This window comes from Zonotrichia leucophrys, chromosome 1 (assembly GCF_028769735.1).
Source record: "Zonotrichia leucophrys gambelii isolate GWCS_2022_RI chromosome 1, RI_Zleu_2.0, whole genome shotgun sequence".
NCBI lineage: Eukaryota > Metazoa > Chordata > Aves > Passeriformes > Passerellidae > Zonotrichia > Zonotrichia leucophrys.
In genome coordinates, this window is record NC_088169.1 from 17,088,121 (window position 1) to 17,110,886 (window position 22,766).

Sequence of the window (22,766 nt, forward strand, 5' to 3'; positions counted from 1 at the left end):
CAGACACTTAGAGAAAGTGCTATAGCTCTTCCTTCATCAAATTGCAGCGCTGAGGTCGAGCTTTACTCATCTGCTGGATTGGCATGAGAGCCAGAAGCTTCCCTTTGGCAGCTGTGGGCTCAATCAAGCTGTTTGTCACCTCATCCAGCTCTGTGGTGCCATTACTTCTCTGGCCATCTTGCCTGGACAGCAAACTCCAGTGTATTTGGATATCCCCCACCTATCCCTGACATGTCCTCCAGCTCTCACCCCTCCAGTGACAACCCAGCCCTGCAAAAGGAGGCTCCCAGCAGCCCCCACCTTGGGCAGGGCTCACACCTCCCAGGAAAGCACTGCCTGGACCACAAAGGTTCCTTGGCAATCCTGAGACCCTAGGGAACCTCAGGAGAAGCTTATTTTGGCAGGCTCAATAGTGTGGGCATGGTCAGCACTCTATCCCCTCACTTTCCCTGTGTACCAACAGGGGGACACATCTGTGACACTCCTTGTTGAGCATGTTGCCTTTTCATTCATAAAAGGCAGCCTTGTATCTTTAATCACTTTGCCAGATAATAGCAAAGAAACAGTTGATTGTCTGTGTTATCAGACACTATTGGAAAAGTCTAGATAAGGATGCTGAACAACCTGGTCTTATTAGAATTCCACATGCAAACGCTTCCCCATAATCCAGAGTCATCTGTATCCCGGCAACCCTTTAAATTTCATTCTCACTGAATTGCCAGATCTTTATCAAAATATAATTACAGTCTTAATTTGGATGATAAATTTTGATTGCTTGTGCTGTGCCAAAAAAAAAAAATTGTCAGGTACACAAAAAAATGAGGTGCAACTGTGAGATGTGAATCTGCATATTCTGACATTGGTACATCACCTTTCTTCTTATCAAAAGTTTGGCTCTGATAGCTAGCAATGAGGTTATGTAGGGATAAATAGGCAGGCACATGCAAAGATATCAGTTTTCTGATGCCATCAAATGAAATTTGCACTAAAAACAGAGAAGAATTTGAAATCTGCAGTTGCTTCTGAAGATCATCACTATTATGGGGATTATATACTATTATCATTATGAGGTAAATTATATGCAGCACTGCTGTGCAAAGTGGAAGAAAACACCAGCTCTTCCTGAAACAAGAAGAGATTGTGCAGAACTCACCTTTTGTCCCACTGCCTTGCCCTCCTTCAATTACTGGTAGAAAACAGCACACTGCTTTATAGTTACATCCAGATTATGTGGATAATATTACAAATATTTTTCCAAAACAAGTAGCCTAAAAAAAGTATTCCAGAGGAATATAACCACTGCCTACTCTACCAAGAGAGCCCAAAGGAGAGGAAATGGCCCTGCTAGGAAGCCACAGAGGTTACCTAGTTTCTGACTTACGGAGTATTGCAGTCCAAACCTACTTCAGTTTCACCCTGTTGAAACGCCAGGGGGGAAAGATAATGACTCAGATGACAATGGCATAATTGCAATTAGACATTTGACCTTAGTGTTTCTTGGTCACATGCACAGAGTTGAACTAATTGCTAAATCTGCGGATGGGAAGTTCTTCTTTTCCTTCTTTTCCACAAACATAGGCTGAGTTATTTGCACTTTTTCTGCATTCCTGAGAAGGATCCTTTCCTAGGACAGATGTACCCAGCCTTGATCCTCTTTCTTATCACCACTGCATGCACCATAAAATACCTCTGTGACACACCTGTGAGCTTGAGTTCATTCTCAGGGAGGGTGTGTTGTCCTCCCCTGAGAAGACCATGCAAGGTAAGAACAACTGGAACAGTAAGTAAACTCCACCATACAAGCATGCAGAAGGGTCACAGTGTAGATTGGAAGTCACACTGGGTCACAGTTACAGGATGGAAAACGTGCTGCTTCCTTGTGAGCAGTGGTCAGCCCCATCACTCAGGTGAGGTCTTTTTCCCTAGTGCTCCACAGCCCCAGCACTCTCAAGAGACCACTCCAAACCAAATGTGATTTTGTATGGAGCCTGATGTAAGCAAACACAGTTGCCAACTACTGGTAAAATTCAAAGCTGACTGAAGTCCAGAAAGATACTGCAACCTCTGCAGTCACGTCTGTGCCCTGGGTCCCATCCATTCCCTCACAATCATGTCCATCACTGACACATCAGTAATGCTTTTGCTGACAGTAGCAGTACAAGGTTTTACAGCTGAGTGGTCTGAGGCATTGAACCATTCTCATCCCTTTGGTGGTAGGAGCTCAATGGGGCTAACACTGCAGTAGAAATGGAGGGCAGGAAGGAACCATGAGAGAATTGTCTGGTCTGTGACTTTTCCAACTCTGAAACACAGCTATAATTAACAGCAAATGAGGTATTCACCTCCTGACACAGAAAATGTTTCCTATAGTGAATTTTGACTGACGTGTGACCAAACCTGTCCTAAAAATGCCAAAATGCAAAGCCAAGTGTAATTCCACTACTCTAAAGTAGACTAAGTATTTTTAGTTCACCCCAATTTTATTATTCTTAAAAAACCTAAAAGAAGGGCATCCTATAAGCTCCATAGGAGCCTGTCCCAGTGCTTTATTCCTCTTTGTGCTTGGAAAGGTCTTGCTAACCTTCCCCTGCTGCAAAGTCAGCTGGCTCCTAAGGGGGCAGGCTGCAGAAGCGGGCATGCTGGCTGCAGTCACATGCAACTCCCCTCTTCTTTGCATATCAGACTCTGTCCCTAGTGCCATAAATTTGCAACTTCTCACCTCCGATGAACTGAGACAAAAATGCCAGAATTAGTGCCCTGGCCCAAAATCCAGAACTAGTTTTCTTACCAGGCAGTGAGGGAAGTGGGAATGCCTAAGACCCCAAAGGAGGATGATGAATCGCTGCTTATTCCAGATGCACAGTTCTTTGCTGTCCTTAAAAAAATGAATTTATTTCCTTCTGGTGAAGGGTGCCATGCTAAAATCACAGGAAAACCAAGTTGCCTATCCACAGCAGCAGATTCAGCCTGGCACTAGGGAGATGGAAATGTGCCATGGTGACTAGCTCAGTTCAGCCTGTTAACCATTCCCTCCACCTGCCAGGCACACTGCCCCCACATAAACACTGTTAGTGCAGGCAAGCATACATCTGGATGAAAACCAAGCTGGGAGGAACATGCCATTTTCAAAGCCTGGCTTTTGTCTCTGAGTGACATGTTCCAACAGCAAGGCTGATGTTGAGAGGACTGGCAGGAGAGGTTACCAGACTGACTCTTCCTCTGCACCATGGCATGTTGCAGGGGGAGGAGTCCAAAATGGCCCCTGCGATGGCTGCCGGCATCTTCACAGTAGCTGCTAAAAGAGAGGCTTATTCCTTATTCCTGAAGCTACTCTTCAGTAAGAGCTTTCTCTAGGGCAGCAATGGGTTCCTCAAGCCTTCAGCCACAGCAGGAACTTCCTGAAGGAGCATTTAATATTCAGAAGGAATCACAGTGTTCCTATTTCTTTCCTGTCTCTTTCATTCTTGAGCCCAGATCTCCCATCTTTAAGCTCACAGTTGTCATGACAGATACAGCAGGAGGTCTGTGGCAATCACATGAACATCCCAAGTTCCTAGTAAGCAAAACTGCAGTCTGGCTTCCTCAGCTGTCTTGAGTGTTCCTCTGGGTGAGAAGCCAAGCAAGTCTCACCACTGGGAAATGGAATCCCAGAGAGGAATGTGACAAGCCTTCCATAGGCAAATGGACTTTTGGCATTACACCCTCTGCCTTTGGACCCAGCACCATCACAACAACCACAATCCCAAACTGTACCGGTGATACCAGTAGCTGAATACTTGGAAATACAAACTGGGGATGCTTTTCACTGCCCGCCATTTGGGCTGAGACACTTTACCCTTAAGGGACCTGTCTTGACAAACTTATTATTTAAAAATGCCTTGACTGCTTCTGCTGATTCCAGGAACCAGAGACAAAATAACCCTCTGTCCACAGCACAGCCTGGCATCCCACTGTTTTCTATGGAAGACAGCAACAGGGCAAATGCAGTGGAGGGAGCAGCACACAAGTGGTTAATGCATGCCATGAAGAATTATACATACATATACTGTCTAACATAGCCAGAATATTTTATGTTGACATTTTCCATTCAGTGCCACTAGAATTAAAATACTCATAAATAAAAACCTGCCAATCAAAAGCATAGAAATTATCACACAAGCAAAATTCATTTCTGTCTAGATAGTTGACCAGAAGTCTTTCTGCCTCCTGCAAGCAACATTAATGCCATCCATTACAACAACAAATGCCAGTCAAGTCCCTTTCTTTCCACCTGTGATTTTAAAAGTACATTTCCTGTGCAGAATGCTGTGTGCTTGGCAACCTCTGCATCTCCCCTCCTGATGAGTAGCAGAAATGCTGCATGCTAAACTCTCCTGTAATGACATGGATTCCCACATCACTGAAAAATTCTCAAACTACCCAGGAAAAACTTCAAATAACCTGCAAGGTATTTAAAAAACCTGAGGCAACAGTGAAAGTCAAACCCTCAAAATATACAGAGAGAGAGAAAGAGAGAGAGAGAGAGAGAGAGAGAGAAAGAGAGAGAAAATAAATGCTCTCTGCTTGATGCAAAATAACAGAACAGTTCTGCATAGGAAAGAAAATTCATTACCATTGTGGGAACCCTCAGTCATTTAGAGTCTCCAGTCAAGGCTGAGAGCCATTCTGAGACTGCAGGTTTTTCCTTTAACTTCACTCCCCAGCTCTGCGAGGAACCAGTTAAAAATGACATCACTGCTCATACTACCCTCCTCCCCTCCCCATTCACTTGCTAAAAAAGCTGAGGCTGCTCCTCTCCCCCTGCATTGGCTCCAGATTTGGTCCTCACTGCTCTTCCACAAGTTCCTGGTCTGCAGTTGCCTGTGCATCGCTGTCAGTGTGGGATGGAGGATGCGTCTCTGCGCTTTTCCAGCGTCCCCGCTGGCACCCACTTGAGAAATAAAATAGCCTTGCCATTAAGAAATCACAAGAGTCTAACCTTGCGATGTATAATGCATTACACAACCAGCTCCGTTTACAGAAGGCAGACAGTCTTACTCTTTGAAGTGGAAGGGAGACACAGACCCTCCAAGGGGCTCTGCCTTTCACCTCATCTTCCTTAGAGGAGAGGACTCTCTCTGAGGTCTGCTGCATCCTCCTTGCTTGCATTAGGACTGCAATCTCTCTTTTTTTTTTCTTTTTTTATTTCCCTCCTCCTGAGTGTGACATGACCAGAGACCAACTCTACTTCTGTAATAAATAAAGATCCCAAGCAGAGCTACTTGGGACGAGGTCATCTGGAGGACCCAGGTGATTCTGGCTCCTGAGCAAACGTCGCTTCTTACAAAAATACTTTGCTCTTGCACACTGTCATCGGGATTTAATAACCCCTGCGCTCGCTGCAGACCAGGAGACCCAGCTGCAGGGCTGAGATCAGTCTCGTTTCTATCCCTGCAAGCTCCACTGGCATCACCAGCGAGCAGAGCAGGTAGCTCCGGAGCGCTCCCCGGCACGCATCATTCACCTCTCAGCTCCTTTGCTCCCTGCTGACTGCTGGGGATGATGCTGCAGCAAAATCCCCCGGCCAGCAGCACTCCCATGTGCTACACGCCAGCCAGGCTGCGAGCCCCCAGCGCACACGCTCCCGATGCTCCTCGGCTCTGCTCAGCCTTTTAAAAAGCATCCCTGAGGGGCCTTTGGGAAGCACGGTCGGTCAGCGCTGGCAGGCGGCTGCAGGAGCCGGCAGCTCCCGGCCAGCCGCAGAGCAGAGCGGGGCCTCTCGGTTGCCAAGGGCAATTCCCCTTACCTGCATTTCCCCTCCCCGCAGAGCGCAGGGCAGCGAGCCGAGCCTGCCCAGCCCCGGCGGGTACCGGGGGGGCCGGGATGAGCCCCTCGGCTGCCGCTGGCAGGGATGGCGGCTCCCGGGATCCGCAGCCTTCCCTCCCTGCGCGCTGCTCCCATGCTGGCAGCGGCAGCCACGGCGGTGCCAGGAGAGAGGAGCCCGTGTGCACATGCATATGGATCACACACGCCTCCGTGTACCTGCTGCACAGACACAGCACGGCTACATGGAGATATAAACACAGACTTGCCTTCTGGATCTGTCCCTGCTTCCAGCAAAGCTGCAGACGGATCGGATACTGCACGAGTAAAAGGGCCGATGGGATAAGTAATTAAAACGTGTGCAGATGTGGCACTCAGGGACATGGTTTAGTGCTGGACCTGGCAGTGTTAGGTTAATGGCTGAACTCCATGATCCTAGAGGTCTTTTCCCCTGAAATGATTCTCTGATCTTACGATACGACTGCATTAGCAAATGTGCTCTGGCTGCTTTTTGTGCCACCTGCCTACACAGCCTGCACAGGAGCACAGCCCTCGCTGCAGTGCTGATTGCAGTGAGTACCTGACACAGGGCTGTACAGGCATCACAAAACTTATGCAAACCTGCTCTAAAAGGGGTAGTGGTATGTCACACACATCATGTAATGGTAGTGCTTTGTAAGCTGAAAATGTCTCTCATGGAGGGGACTGGAAAGGTCTTTCAACAATGAAACCCCCATCAGCCCTCTAAATTAGGAACATGCTGGTGCATCAGGTCCCAGAGGAAATCTGTGCTAGACACAGGGAGTCAGTGGGAAGTTGAAGGAAGTCAGTAAAAACCCTGCCTTCAGAGTTTATTCATAAATCTTTCCCCATTCTTTTTCAGATCTGTGCTTTGCACGTGGGCTGGTAACACATTCTTATCAAACACCAGAGCCTTTCTGAATGAGCCAGAATTAAAAAACTGACATCTCCTTCACCTGGGACAGAACAACATTACACACTCATGAGAGACAGGATTTCCACTACAGTGTCCCACTCCATCTTTCAGCAGATGTCTCTACAGGTCCTCTTCTCCACATCACAGCCCTACCAGACTTCACTCATCCCCTCCAGGCATGCAGCAGGAAGAGGTCTCTGGCACAGGCAGAGTGACCAAGACTGAGGAGCAATGACTGTGGTGCACAGGGATGTGGGACCATCTCAGAAGCTCTGCCAGTGCGAACATCCAGATAAACACAAAAGACCATGTCCTCTGCCATCACTCATCCCTCAGTTTTCTATCTGCTCTGGCAGGGATATCACAGTCTTCAGCAAAGGGAGATCCTACATACATGTAGCAGCATCAATAATATCTCTGGAGAAACATCGATTATACATCATATACTAGATCAAAAGACAAAGAAGAAGAAAGTGTGCCAATTCACCACATTTATATTTCATTTCTAAATGAAGTAAGTGTTTAACCCAGTTTCTTAAGGAGAAAAATGTGAACCTGCTGTTGCCTGTCCCCTGCATCCAATCCCCATAATTTTTGAGTTCCCTCCCCAAATTTGCTAGAATAATTTGATTAGGTTCTATATAATTATATACCTACAAATTTAAGATGAACAAAGTAATTTAAAAAACAAATCTGTGACACTCCCATTTAGGACAAACAGGTAAAATTTTCACTGGGAATCTACTGGCTGACTGGCCCTGTGCCAGTGGTGGTCCCCTTGCCATGGGAAAGGGAAGAGTGTCCTCTGGATTTTCTGAAAAGGCAAAAAACATTTCAGAGAGTGAAGTACAAGTCTACAAATACACATGAAGTTCTTCTTCATTTTCTCTGGTTAATGTGACAATTTATTTAGTGTTTTTGTTTTCTTAAGTCTGCTTCTCATGGGTCAGCACTTTGAAGCTCAAATGCCTATGGACTTTATTTCCTGGTGAAACCTTTGAACACAGCCTTCTGATTTTACTTTGGTTCTCCTAAGCAATGGCATTGTTTTAATCTACAGACATTTTAATCTACAACATTGGCAGACTGCTGGCTGGTTATAACAGCTCCCAGACCCAACGAGTTCCACGCTCATTCCTGGTTGTGAGATGTTTTTGCAGGAAAGCAAACAAACTCATTCCTGTAAGAAAGAACAGGCAAACAAAGTGTGGGACTGGGTGGTGGAAAGATCCCAACAGAAATAAATTAGGGGTGGAACTTTATACAGAGCTCTCAGAACTCTCCAAGAGGCAGAAATCCTTTCAGTCAGAAGAAACAGAAACTTGCCCACCTCTCCCATCATTTCCCCTCCTGTTATACTGATATTAACTAACTGTTTTACTTGGTGAATGCAGATTGCTTCAAGTTCTTGGGTGACTGAGTTGAAGATCAGTGCTCAAATAAATGATCCTCAAGTAGCACTACTGCCCTCATATATGCATTTCAGTGTACCTTGGGTTACCTCCAAAGTAAATGGGGCAGAATATGTTCCATATTATACGAATTCTCCACTTGCCTTAGCAAATGCACCTTGTTTGGGAATTCCACTATCTTCTTTCCTCTAGTTATATGTCTCCCACAAGCACAGTTTAACAAATGTATTTTATCATATAAATGGGTGTTTCCCATTTTGAGAATCCTTCAGAGGGAAGCTGAGAGTCCTGGAGTACTTTCCTGCTCTGACCAGTCTTCAAATGCAATCGAGTCTGGTAACAGACACGAAGGAGTCAGCAGATGAATGTCACACATCTATTTCCTCTGCTATTTTTAACAGCACAGAGCGTACTGAAAGGAAGAACGGAAAGTCCTCCTCTTTAATGATGTCCCTGAAATTTTTGAAAAAATCCAAATTTCAATACTCTTCCGTTTCAACCCAAACTGTTACAAAGTAAATCAAGGTCACGGCTGTCTGTCACTTTCCCAAATTACTCTTGAGTAAAGACAGCCCTCAGCCAAATAATATCAGTCTAAATAGGAACTCAGCCTCTTCTGTTTCATTATCCCAGAGAGGTTTCAATTTCAAAGCTGACTTGGACCACATAAAAGGTAGCTTTTAAGCAGGAGCAGTATGAATATTTCTGCCTCCCCTCTATTTTACCTTCTCAAGGAAAGAAAGAAGAAAATAAGAGCTAGTACCAGTTCTGGTGACCTGACACAAGAGAAGGAAGCAGAACACAGTGATATTCCTTTGACAGGAAATCTCAGTGCCATTATTTCATCATCTGTCTTCCTTCCTGCTCCGCTTGGCTGCATGTACCCTAAAAACAGGCTGCTCCAGCCTGCTGCTCCCATTTCAGAGGAGCTGGCCATCGTTGGCAGGGGCATTGATAAGCATCTCACCATTTGGTGGTGACAGCTGAATCAACCCTGGAGATCCTTACTGGTGCTACCCTTCTTTTTTATAAGGTGCAGCTGGAGCAGGTCAATAGAAAGGCCATGAAGATGATCAGAGGACTGAAGCACCTCACCTGTGAGGACAGACTGAGAGATTGTGGCTTGTTCAGCCTGGAGAAGAAAGAGAAGGCTCCAGGGAGATATTGTAGCTGCTTTTCAGTGCCTATAGGAAAGCTGAGAGAGACTTTTTCCAAGGGCACATAGGGACAGGACAAGGAATGGCTTTAGGCTGAAAGAGGGTGGGTTCAAATTAGAATACTGTGAGGCTGGTGAGCCACTGGGACAGGTTGCCCCGAGAAGCTGGGAGGTGGATGCTCCATACTTTGAATGTTCAAGGATAGGCAGAACGTGTCTTTGAGCAACCTGGTTTACAGGAAGGTGTCCCTGCCCATGGGAGGGGAGTTGGAATGACACAATCTTTAGGGTCCATTCCAGCCCAGGCCATTCTTTTATTCTGTGATGATTCTATAAAATGTGAGAAATGGAGACAAAAAGGAGAAAGAGAAAAGAAATGTAATACCTCAACTGCTATGGTATGTGTGTGCCAGCTGCAAAACAAGAATTGCAGAACAGGATCCTCTCGACCCTTCTTTTGCCAAACAGCATCACTCAATTTGTCTGAAGCCTTTGCTTAGCCCCAGGTGACAGTGCTGGGGCTCTCAGAAGAGCTGAGCCGAGTTACACAAGCTTTATATCGTAACTATATTATGTTTATTGTTTTTCACTAGTGTTTCCAGCCTTCCTGATCCCTTTTCACAAGATTTTCTTCTTGTTTATTTCAGAAGAACTACTGACTGCGTCATAAATATTGATGTTTTATTTAATGTATTTTGCTTTTAGCCTGGCAAGTCTATATTTCTGCTTGCCAGGACTCTGCATTTCAAACAGCTAAAGACAGTTGTTATAATACAGACTAATAACTGCTTGAAATGACCGCAAGGTTTTTTAACACAAATAGAATACAAGTCACATTCAAGTAACCCACTGCCTAAAATAGTAAGCATGTCATTGTCCCAGCACAACTGGTATCTGAAAAGCCTGCAAACCATCCAGCAAGAACTGCCCTATTCTGACCTGTTAAAACAGAGCAGAACTGCAATAATCCCATTGTATTTAATGTGCATTTTACAGCAAGCTCTACCCACAGGACCAAATAACAAGCTAGGGAACTACCACTCTGTACTGACTGCATTGGCAAAAATCATTATTACTTATCTAATAATTACAATCACTTCATGGAAAATAGTTGAGGAGTGTCATTTTCACTGCTTTACTTTCAATGCTGCCTTCTCACTTTGATATTGAGTTAAACCCTGAAGATACATCTGCTGAATTTTACTGACAAATTACATTCATCATCTATGTGCCTGTCTTGTCAAGCGTCTGAGATGTAATACATATTAAAATACTACACATGAATTTCCTGTTAGAACACTTAGCACATACTGTGCTTGATTTCCAAACCCCAAACCAACGCATTTAGTGACCCCCTGGGAGCAGCCAAGCTTCAGGATTAGTGACCTCTATAAGCAGTGGCCACAAATACAAGAATCCAATGGGTATTATCTCAAAGTGAGCTTGCCATCTGCTGCCCCAGGAGAACCACCCCAATTCCTTTCAACGCACACAGAGTTTGAGACAATTGTGGAAATTCTATGTTTGTTCTTCCATATTCATGTGCTTCCTCCATCAGCTATGAAGGAACAGATTATCATTTGCCCTGTGAGTGCAGTGCTGCATTCATGCTCTGACCAAAAAAACACAGCACATGGTGGCAGGGCTGAGCCATCCATCTGGAGCTTCTGGCTCTGCTGGAGAGGATGGCCAAGGAGGTGGCAGCTGGAGCAAGGATGGACATGGCTGTGGCAAAGGCAGGGAGAAATTAACCTAGAAAGGATATGTGCAACCCTCCTGTATTTCTCAGTCTTACTGCACTTGGCTGTGCGTCTCTGAAAGTTGTCTGCTACTGAAATTTCCCTTCAAAACTGAAAATGGGATGAAGAAAGCACATGAACATGTGCCTTTGATTGAGCGAAACGGCATCTCTTCTTAAAAGCTTTGACCATCTTCTGCTTTTAGCTAAAAAATACCTTATAAACTCAGTGTCTGCTCTTGCCTTCGTGACAGTGTAATGGGAGAACAATTGTATTTTATCTCTGTCCTCATTGCTGCTGTGGGAAAGAGAGGGATGTGCATAATCAAATGGGAGTGAGAGATGTACTGATCCCACATGCTGTCTGTCACCCACAAACAGCTCAGAGAAGGAAGGAAAGGAAGAAAACCTTGAGCCTTCATCTCCTGGATATAAATGGCCATTTATTTTAGAGATGAGTAGCCTTCATAGGAAAGGCACTCTGCAGTGGTCACTTCCAGCTGGAAAACAGTGAAATCCTGTCCCAGATGGAGCCCAAGATTCCCACTTGCATCCCAGTGAGGCCAAGGCTGTGAATGCCCCAAATATCTTCTATATGCCAAACATTTAAATGGATGCTAAAAATGCTTAGTCTGAAAGACAGGAGCCTATTTGGGCAGGCTGGTGGCTGAGGTAAATGAGTGCAACAGAAGTGACAGAGCTGCAGTGAGCAGTGATAGTAATCCTCTTTGTGAATCAATCTTCAAAAATCAAAAAAAAAAAAATTGCAGAGAGCTATGCAACACCATGACAACATGCAAGGGAATGTCATTGTACAACTATTTTTCTAGAGTTTCACAGACATTTATAGCCCCGAATTTTGTGAAAATATTGACAGGCCAAGGGAAAATCCCAAGTGCCATTTAATTTTGACAGATGGAAAAAATAATGCCTTGTACAAAGCATGGTAGCTTGATGGTCTGCTTTGTCCCTTTTTATCAAGGACCAGCTCCCAGAGGCAGAAGCCTGGATAAAGCACATGTCAAATACAAGGAATGAGAACAGCAGAGAAATTTTATGATTAAATATGTACAAGGGAGAGTGGAAATGGGGGGAGGGAAGGATGTACATGCAGTATATGAAGTAAATGGTGCAGAAGAGACAGACACAGCAATACAGAACTGCCTGATGTGAAACTGAAACCCAGGCTGTCAGGGAGGCATGACCTACCTCATTTGCTCACCACAGTCTACAATTGGAAGTCATCCCAGCAATTTATCTCAATTCCTTACTCAACCACTTAGTCATTTGATAGGAAAATACTTTTTTCTGCTATCATGTATTAAACCTGCCTAAACTCCTATTCATAGGACTGGGACTAATTTTAATAAAGCCCTTCCTTGTTTGTTGCACTCTTCTTGAAAAAATGTTGTGAAACAGCTACACAGATAGTATTATCTCACAGAGACCTAGTGCCATTTCATTTGATACTGACAACAGTGACTGAAGTTGGTTAGATAAATGTGGTTGGGCATTGCTGTTGGTAAATGAGGAGTGCTGCAGTCTGCCTACTGGCTCTTCTGTTTCTACACTTCCTCAATTGCAAACACCCTTGTGTGCAGCCCTTTGGATGACTGTACACAGCCCAATTCATGTCCTGGAGTGGAGCCCCACAGAGCCAAAGCCATCCCTGGCACGCTGCTCCAGCTGCCTTGCTCCACCTACTGTGCAAGGTTATTGCATGAGGCAGGAACACAAGGTATCATGGAGGGGAATTAGAAAAGGTAAAATAATTTCTCTTTGACAGGATTTGAGATCTGCTTCCCTGGCCCTTTGAAATATGCTTCTCACCAAAGCTCTCTGTTCAAACAAAACGAGTGCACTGCGCAGTGGATTGGTCACAGGCGTCTTTGTTCTGCACCCACAAAAAATTGGAAGTGACACTTTACTTCCATTGCAGACCAAACATCAAGCAGAGTCGTGTCCCTACTTATAGTTTATTTAAAGCCATAGATGACTTTTTAGGAATCAAAGAGAAAGGGGTATAGGAGGGGGATGCTGCTCAGGGGAAGACTGGGAACAAACCAGTACAGTTTCTCTGACTGCTCCATGTTTGCTTTTTAAATTGCTGCAATGTATTGTGGTAATGAAGTTACCTAAAGCATGAGACACTGAGTAGTGGGATATGAAGCTTTTTCAGTTTGTTAGTACTTACAGCTCTCTGCAGTACATGTCACAAAGGTAAGGGATTAGACTGGTGTAAACCGGTGCTGTTCCATGAAAAGCAGCCACAGTGGGAAGCCAGGCTAAAGGCTCAGAGGACTTCACAAGCTGAGAGTACAAAGCACCATTAGGATACAAAGCATACTGTCAGCATCTGAGCTCTGGGACAGGATGTTTGGAAAGGGCACATAGAATTTTTTATCATGACTTGGACTCTTTTTCAAAGGAATCCCATTTAAGCCAGAAACAGGGCTCTGTGCACAGTCAGGCTCTCCAGAGCCAGCAGCTCACCTCTTCCCAGATCAGTACATCTGTGTTACAAGCAGCTGGATGCCCCAGCCCTCTCTGTGCTCCCTGAAACTGGGTTTCAAGTTTACAAGTATCACAAATGAGTTCATTTCCCCTCATTAACTCTCACAAGTAGTTGCTGCTCCTCTGAACTCTGTACTTCTCTGCCCCCAAATCCCTCAGGAGTCTCTGGGGCTGAAAGAGCCCTTCTTGATAAGAGAGGTTTCGGACGGCTGCCCAAACAAGATGAACGAAGGGGGCCTCATTAGACTGGACACAGCACTCACAGAATGGATGGGCAGCAGGATTAAATCAGCAGAGAAACTTATAAAGGAGAAACCTGAGCAGCCTCATTTTTTTCAGATAATTGTTTTCAGCAGGCTTCTTACCCAATACAAGTCTCACCCAAAGTGGTATAACAAACTATTGAACTCATGCTTCCCAATTCAGTTTATTCCTCTCTATCCAGGCCTCTAATTTTCTTACATTTCTCAGCAGACCACTAATTTCTCAAAATGACACAGGCTGTCCTGACTGTCAGCTATTGCTCCAAATACGCAGCATGGAAATGTTTCAGACCCCAGAAAGCCCCACACTAAACAGCCACTTTGAAAACCTTACTGCACCCACTGCATGCCAGAGGAATTTCTGACTGTCTTACTGACACTTCCATCAAGTCTTGTGCCACACATGAGGCTGTTTTCATAAACCCCACCTCCCCATGGGGTTTTATTTCCATCTGGGGTGTCTCTTCGTCTTGTTCTGTCTCATATGATTTTCATGCTGAAGGCTTTCATGGACTTTTTCTCAAAAAGCAGAACCCAAAGCAGCCACACAGTTAGGGTAAGGCTCAGCACAGGGACATTAAACCAGCATGTGCATTTCCCTCCAAAACCCAGCACAGAAGACATAATGATGACATTGAAAGCTGAAATAAAAATAAAGAAAGCATAATAAAGGTAGGTGAAAAGACTTTGACTATTTCCCGGTACATGACATACACTGTGGAGAAATGTTTGTTACCCACTGCAAAACTTCCTTTAATGACCCTTGGCTTGTCAAATTATTAAAAAATGAGGAAAGCAGAAAATAAATCTGACTGAACCCAGTATGTGGATATGTTAATTCTTGAGAGAGGGTACATTCCAGTCATCAAAATGCTGGATAGCCTATGAAGAGGTCTGGGCTTGGGTCCCAGCCATCACAGAGGCTTTATATATGATCTTGAGCAAACCACTGAGGGTGGGATTCAGTTGCTTAAGCAAAGGTGTCCAGTGCCATTTGAGATGCCCGAGGGTACACAACATAGAGCTAGCTCTCTGGTTGACACAAAATAGAACCCTGGTACAGCAGCTGGACACCAGGATGGATTTAGACACCTGTAATGCATCCTGTACTGCTTTTTGAGTGTCTGCTACAGATACCTCATGCAGCTTTCCAAGCCTAGCAGCTTCTAAGCTGAAGCACCCATTACCCAACTCTCCTGAATGCTCCAGCCAGGCTCTGCACTCCCTGACCCAAGGCACTGCCCCCAGCAGGCTGTGCTTTCACTGGAGGGCAGCTGGCAGGGCTGGGAACATCCTCCATGCTGCAGCCCAGAGCCAGGGACTGTCAGCAGCAGGACTCTCTCCCCAAGGGCAGGGCTGCCCACATGGTTTGCCCTGGCATAGCACTAGGACTGGAGGTGCTGCATGGCAGATTTGCACTGGTCTCCCAGTCCAGCCTGTACAGCACCCCTGGAAAGCTCCATGGGCCAGGGTATCTCACCTTCATGACAGAGAGGGCCTCCAGACTGTCCGAAACACTCAGCAAAGCTGGGGTGTCTGCTCCTGGGTGCATTTATGGAGTTGAGAATATCCCCTTCCAAAATAACAAGCCCTCGTTCCTTCAGCAGTTTTCCAAACCCAGCAAGGCACACGTGTGTGTGTGCCACCAGCCCACCAGCCATTGCATGTTGGGCATCACTGCCTTTTCTTCTGTACATGGCCAGCACCTGCTGTCATCTCCTCCAGCCATGGGCTGGCTCTTTGTGTATGCTCCAAGCCAGCTTTACAGGACAATCACATTTCAAAATTCATCACCCAAGCCCAAACTGCTGCTGAGTCTGTCAGAGATAGAAAACTTTGGCAGCTGTGGTTGCTGGTGGCCAGAGGCCATTCCCAGTGAGTAAAACACAGACAGGGCATGGGCTCTTACAGTGATTTACTGTTCACTCAAGACATAAATCACAGTTTCTTCCTGACTACTTGTGGATGTAATTATGTAAGAAGGGAAATAAAGCATTTCCACAGTCTTCCTTTCTCCCAGTTTGCAAAAAACATTTATTTCCTCCATCTTATCGATGTCTGACATTTGTACTTGCGCTACTGAGAAATTGCAGCTGGGTTTTGGAGTTCATCCCAAAGCCAGGGTGACTTCTGCACACCCCTCCATTTTTGTGTTTCTTACCATGAGATAGATGCACATGGACACCATGTTCTTTCTGAAAGCTTTGCAGGGGTAAAGAACAAGCACTCAGGGCATGCACAACTACCTCTTTCTAGGTCTGATGCCAGGACTGCCCACGCTTCAGCCTCAGGTTTGTGCCATCCTGTGCATCCCACTTTAAGTAAGTGGAAGCTCTCCCAAAGTAGGGGCTGTAAGAGGCACCCAAAGGCCAGACATGAATTTTTTTCACAGGGAAGAAAATGACCCCATTCCTCATTTACTGCTCATTTATGAAAGTGAGCACAGATCTACATGGGGCAACACTGAGAGCATTTCTAGCACTCACTGGCTGAGATGCCCCAAGCCACCATCACCAGGACAGGCATCTGTATTCCTGCTCTGCACCTAGCATCAAAAAGCTCCATTGTGTAGGGGATGAGGAAAGTGCCCCAAGGCCCCAAGGAGTAAGAGGACTGCAGCTGGGGCTCCTCCAGCACAAGGAGGGCTGTGAACTGGAGATCTTCCTCCATGCTGCCCTGTTTCTTGGACACTAGCAGAGCAACGTGGTGTCCCATGGCATGTCCTGCCATGCCCTGCCAGGAGCTGCACACACAGCACAACTCTGCCCTGCTACCCTGACTGCATTAATACAAAACCCACCGTACACCAGCTGCTACTACCTCTCTGCTATCCAACAACAACCAGAATAATTGGCAACAGCAGAGTAAAGTATCAAATTGACTGTGTTTTTGAGGGACTTCATAAGAGGCCAACAAAAGCAGGGACGTTCAAAGCTCTCAGCTAAGCATAGCGAGAGGTCTCAGTGGAGCGTCAGATGACGAGAAACAGATTTGCTGCATTACACAGTCATGTCAAAGGGCTGTGCCAGAGCTTCAGCTGACAGCAGCCCTGAATTGCTCTGCACTCGATGGCTCGAGCCAGACAGAGGCCTGCAGACTTGTGTTTCATATTGTGCCCATCTTCTTTCTGAATTTCACTGATCAAAGTCTGATAGCTCCTTCACATATTTTATCCTGCTCCACACGGACCCCACCACTTTTGCCTTGGGCATAACTTGAGCACAACTGCTGGAGGAATAAGGCATCTCTTATGATTAAGGGATGGTCCACAGATCAAATTGCACCAATTAACATAAATATACATTATGAAATGATAGGTAGTCACGGTACAAACCCTTCATGTTTAACTGGGATGCAGTTCTTTCTTGGTTTGAGCAAACTGATTTCAAAGGCCTTTTTTAATATGGGGAATTTGACAAAAACATGCTATTTCTTTCTGACCATTCTTCAATAAATCTGACCTATCTATTCCATAGATAAAGCAGATTTATTGAAGAACCGCCATTTTCCAAAATCCCTACTTTTTCTGGAAGACAGCTCACAACAGCAGGTACTCTGGAGGAGTTATTGTCAGAGAGTGCCTGTATTTGCTATGTATCAGTTCCACATCCTCAGGAGGACTGAACTCAGAATGAGCTGCTAAAGAAAAATAGCCTGGTCTGTCTGTCCCAGGGTCTGCATACCTTTAATTCAATGGCTTTATAATTACACATTTATTTAGCTGAGAATATAATTTTTACATACACATAGACTTAGAATTGAGCTTGGCTGAACCAAAAAAAGTCCCTCTTATACAAAACAAAAACAGCTTCACAGACTGTTTCTAGTTAAGGGCACACCCACAATCGGCTTGTAATAATTTAGCAAGTAATATCTGCAGAGATACTTCATTGTGTGCACTACCAAACAAATACACACCCACAGGGTAAGCAGTGACATCTGTAACTCAAGGAATTAATTGCACATTAAATTTTATCTGCATAGCAGGAAGAACCTTGCTGTGAGGGTGACCGTGCTCTGGAACAGATTGCCCAGAGAGGGTGTGGAGTTCCCCACACTGGAGATACTAAAAAGCTGTTTGGACACAATCCTGTGCCATGTGCTCTGGGATAACTCTGCTTGACCAGATGAGCTGCTGTGGTCCCTTCCAGCCTTACCCTTCTGTGATTCTGTCACAGACAGTAAAAGAGGGAAGTTTTAAGCAAAAGTAAGTAGAGATCACTAAACACAGAGATGGGGGGAGGCAGCTTTCTGATAGTGGGAAACCTAGCAATTTACCATAACAAGATGGTATCTCAGTCTGCCCAAATCCCTTTTTTTGCTGGTCTAAGAGAGTGAGACGTATTTAAGTTGTATATACCAGGTCTGTGGAGCCCCTGGATATTGCTACAGGTGTTGCACACCATTACACAACAGAGCAGGGAGATTGCTCTCACAACACAAACCTGTTAACAACAGCAGCAACATCTGGAACAGGACATTGCTTTCTTCAGTCACAGGATGTCATTATGTCTGCAGAAATTGCACTATACTGCCAAATTTTTGAAGACATAACTAGAAAGTACTTCTTTGCTTTTAATTCTTATTAAATAGGGGACCCAAATATTTGGGAGAAGGAGGAATGGGATGATTCCTGTGAAGAAGGCACCCACAAAGCTTGATGAATTTTATAAGGTGTCATTTGCACAAACAGCGCTTGGTTTCACAAGCCTATTAAGAAGCAGTTCTGTGTGGACTTCAGTGAAATGTTGCAGAGTGCCACTGGGAGGTGTCACTATAAAGCAATAGTGTCAGGCCAAAGGAAGGAGCTATGCTGAATACAGCAGAAGGCACATGCCTGATTTTTAGGGGGTCTATAAAAAGGGGCATGTATGTGCTGGGGATTAAATCTAGATGCCTGACTTTTTTGTCACTGGGTGCCATCCACAGACAGTGTTTTAAAGTGACCAACCCTGGCCAGAGAGTTCAGTGATATCTGTCCCTGACCTCCCCTTTAATCTGTCAGCATTTGCCGTAACACAGCCTCACATGCCTGACACACACTGGCCCCAAAGGCTTACACATTAGTGTAATCTTTACCAGGCATCAATAGATTTGACACTAACAAGGTTTAACAAAACCAAACCTTATCCTACCAACCCTTCAAGTCATTGAGAAAAGTGCTGAAAGAGCTAACTGCGAAGCTAAACACATCAAGCTTCACTCTGATACTTACACTCTAACCCTCTCTTCTACTATCTCCCTGCTTCTGAGCATTTAGTTAGATCTCCCTTATTAAACTGATCATGCATCCGATGCTAAAAAAGTTTGACTGAATCTGCATTTTGCCCTGGGTCTTATTCCTTTATTTATTTAATTTGGTGTTTCATTTGGAGGGAAAAAAAATCCTGCCAGGTCTGCATTTTTTTTTCTGCAAGGAGTAGACAAATAGAGCTATTTCTCCCTAGCAGCAGAACCAAACAAATCAGAAAGGGTTTACAGCAGATTTTAACACCAAACCGATTAAGCAATATCACTACTGTCATTAAAAAAAAAAAAAAAAGATGGATATCCCTAGCAAAAATAACCAGAAGTGCTGTCAGCTACCTCTGAAGGCTGGCTGAATTTCAGATGCTATTACATGAGGACCAATCTCATGTCTCTCCACCACCTCATGAAGCTTTCTTTGGGGGGTGAGTGGTGTTTGGGAAGGGCTCAGAGCCATCGCTCACCAGCAGCCCTGGGGAGGAGGCTCAAGGCCAGCACCGAGCCTGGAGCTGCCCAAGCTCCCTGAGCTGCCCAAGCTCCCTGAGCTCCCTGCTCCTGCCTGGCGGGATGCTCCGGGTGCTTCATGGAACCCCCACTCAAAAAAGGCTCAAACAGAATGCTCAAAAAAAAAAAAAAAATTAAATACTCGAGCAGTTTTGCGAGCTCGCAGAAGACAAACGCTGGGAAGCCTCAGCACTCTGTAAATCGGGTTTGATAAGAAATGCATGTTAGCGGAAGTTTTACGGTATGCCTTGGGTGAGGGAATGAAAAAAGGAAAAGGAGAAGGCATGTTTAAAACGAGGAGCGACTCTGAGCAGGACGGCAGAGCTCGGCACGGTTTGGAGCGAACATCCTTCCCCCAGGGAGCGCCGGCAGGGAGGGGCGGCCCCGGCTGCCCAGCTGTCCCCGGGCCCAGGGAGGGGCGGCCCGGCCTGCCCAGGTGTCCCCGGGCCCAGGGAGGGGTGGCCTCGCCTGCCCAGGTGTCCCCGGGCCCCTGAGGCCCCGCGGTCCGGGCAGGCCCCGCCGGGCCGGGGGAGGCCGAGCGCGGGCACAGCCGGCACGCCGCAGATGGCCCGGCCCCGGGGCTCCGGCCCAATAATCCCCGCTCGACCCCGTCCCCGCCGTGGTGGGGAACAGTAATCCCCCTGCCGCCCTCCGTGCCGGGTTAACGCTTTCCTGCCCTGGAGCAGCTCCGCTTTCCTGCTTGGTGCTGCTGCTCGATGGGCAAAGACGCGGGGAAACATTCCCGCCATGGCTGGGAGAGGGGGTGAAAAAAATGGAGAAAAACCACGGCTGGTAAAATGTGCTAGGAAGGAAGAGGGGAGAGAACACCGAAGCTGTGATTAAAACCAGCCATTTCTAGGCATCTCCTAGCAGCATCTCCTGCCCAGCCCTGTGACCGTGACCTCTTGGGCCGCGCTGGGCAGATCCCAGTGACAAACAGGGACAGCCGCGCTCCTGGCCGGTACCAGGCCAAGGCCCGCAGAGCCTGATCACACCGTGCACTGCTCACAAGCCTTGGGGCTGCCATGCCAGAAGGACAAACTGCAGCAAAGGGAGACAACCAGCCCGTGTCCCTCTGCAACACTTCCCTAGGCTTCCTGAGCACTGTCAGCTGTGTATTTCCAGCCTCTCTGATCCTGATTCCCACCTCTGGATGCGATGCTGTGCAGAACTGCAAGGAGAACAAAGTCATTTTCAGCTAAGGAGCAGTCTCCACCCCAAACCCAGTGGGTGTTCAATAGTCTGCTCCATCATGTAATAGCACCTCCAGTGTTGTTATCATCGTGCGGCAGAGAGAGATGTTCTCCAGCAGCATTCCTATTTTCATTTTCTGTGGGTCTCCATTTCTCCTCTTAAAAGTTGTTTGTTTGTTTTTTTTTTTAAATCCTAACTGCCTCTTTTGGTACACTGCATATGATCACTGATAATGGTAACTGGGTTATAAAACACAGAAAAGATGGGAAAACAGGCTTAGGGAGAGATTTCAAAGATTTAAAAATACTAACAGTGATGGTAAAGTGAGAAATTTTCTTCTCTGCCTGGGGAACCAGAAAGACTGTGATTAATGCTCGAGCTCCCTGGTCAGGTTACCCACCTCAGTGATTACATGAAGAGCTGAGCGATGCAGCTTGAGTTCAGAAGGTGAGCTGAAGCATAGCAGAGGCTCTTTGATGCATTAAGACAGCCCAAGTCAACAGCAGGTCTGGCTGTAAGGGAGGCAGCAGTCTTGGAGAACGTGACCTACATAGAGGCTTCAACCTCACAAGCAGCAGTGAGGGAAATCAGCAGCTTATACAGCCAGGGACATTTCCTAAAAGACTTATAATTGCAATACTTGCTGGCTGCTCTGTCCCCTCCCTTTGTGTGTAAGTCCTGGCACCAAGAGGGAGCAGACAGGAAAGCATATCAAGCATTTCTGCAGGGTTTTTATTGAGGTATGACTTATGAATGAGCATTTTCATTAATAAAAAAAAGGGACAAAAGGTAAATTAATCCATACATTTATTCAAATCTTGTGTTCTGATCCCAAGTCAGTCACAAAGCAGTTACCTTCCCAAAGCCAGCAATTTTTTTCCATAAAAATAACCTCACAAATGAAAGGAAGAGGTGCTTTAAATTTTATTTTTTCTAGGAAGTAATAATAATTTTTAAAGGGGTGATATACCTCCAGCCCTGTTTTTCCCTTAAAATGACCCCAAGCTGCACAGGAAAAATATTTGCTCTCAGGCCTTGAACAAACCTCAGTGAATTAAGTTTTTGTTGCTAATGGCAAGGCTGCTGTTTATCTGCAGAGAATCAAACCAGATGTGGAAAATAACTGAGGGTTTAGTGGCTCAGCAGCTTGCCCTTCAACCTCAAGGAGGAAGCCCAGTGCTCAAACCTGGTCAAGATTGTAAAAAGCCCTAAAGCCATGGAGATGTCCCTGTTTGCCTGCCACAGCCATCAGTGCACAGCTGTTTCCAGTGAGGAACAGGTGAGAAGTGGGAGCCTGGATTGGCTCCAGAGGCAAAGCTGGGTGCTTTGGTGCCTCTGTGACCTCTGCACGGAAACTTTCACATGATGCACTCAGCTTTGAGCTTGTGACACTTCTGAGGGCTGCTTAAAATTTTTTAAATCTGTCCTTTCTTTGCCACCCCATTAGAAAATCATGTGTTCAACACAATGAAATCAGTTGTGAAATCTTTTCTGCCATTGTAAAATTCCCCCAGACTGCGAAGACTCAGTGCTTAGAGAGCACTACCATGGAAAAATGGTGTGTGGGATGGCTCACAGCTGAGATCAGGGTGTCCCCTGCCCCTCACCTCCTCCCTCCCCTGGGGATGACCCCTTGGCCAGGCTCCTTTGGGGAATGGGCCTCTCAGTAACCAGTGGGGGAAACACCAGTACCCTCAGTAAGATGCACAGCAATACAGTTCCCAGCTGGCCCTACTGTGGCACTTCCAAATTTTGGCTGGAGATGTGTGTCAGAAAAATGTTTGCTTTGTGGCTTTTACATTTGTGTTAAAAGTTATATCTTCTGCTGTGTCTTTTCGTGGCTCTTTACCTATTAACATGTAATACAGCTCTTCATTTTCTTCATGGGACAGCCAGCAGGTACTGATGCTTTAATTACACTGTTCCTTTAACCTTAAATAACCAGGCCTGTACTAAGAATATATAATTTCTTGAATTAAACTGTATGTTTTGAACAAAC

General features: G+C 45.8%; 1 protein-coding gene and 1 long non-coding RNA gene across 4 annotated transcripts in view; both read right to left on the reverse strand.

The window, feature by feature from the left end:
• NHS (NHS actin remodeling regulator) overlaps positions 1 to 22,766 on the reverse strand; it is a 249,543-nt gene that overhangs the window by 44,696 nt on the left and 182,081 nt on the right. The window contains exon 1 of one of the 3 annotated variants that reach the window (XM_064707902.1): positions 4,613 to 4,696. The exons of the other annotated variants lie outside the window; for them this stretch is intronic. Coding sequence (XP_064563972.1) covers positions 4,613 to 4,634 — 22 coding nt within the window. The 5' untranslated portion in view covers positions 4,635 to 4,696. Of the gene's footprint in view, positions 1 to 4,612; positions 4,697 to 22,766 lie in introns of those variants that run through there. 3 annotated transcript variants of the gene reach the window in all.
• Positions 7,317 to 9,104, reverse strand: LOC135445302 (uncharacterized). The gene is made up of 3 exons (XR_010439511.1): positions 8,915 to 9,104; positions 8,295 to 8,484; positions 7,317 to 7,919 (listed from the first exon to the last, which is right to left on the reverse strand). It is a non-coding gene; the product is annotated as an uncharacterized LOC135445302 (long non-coding RNA).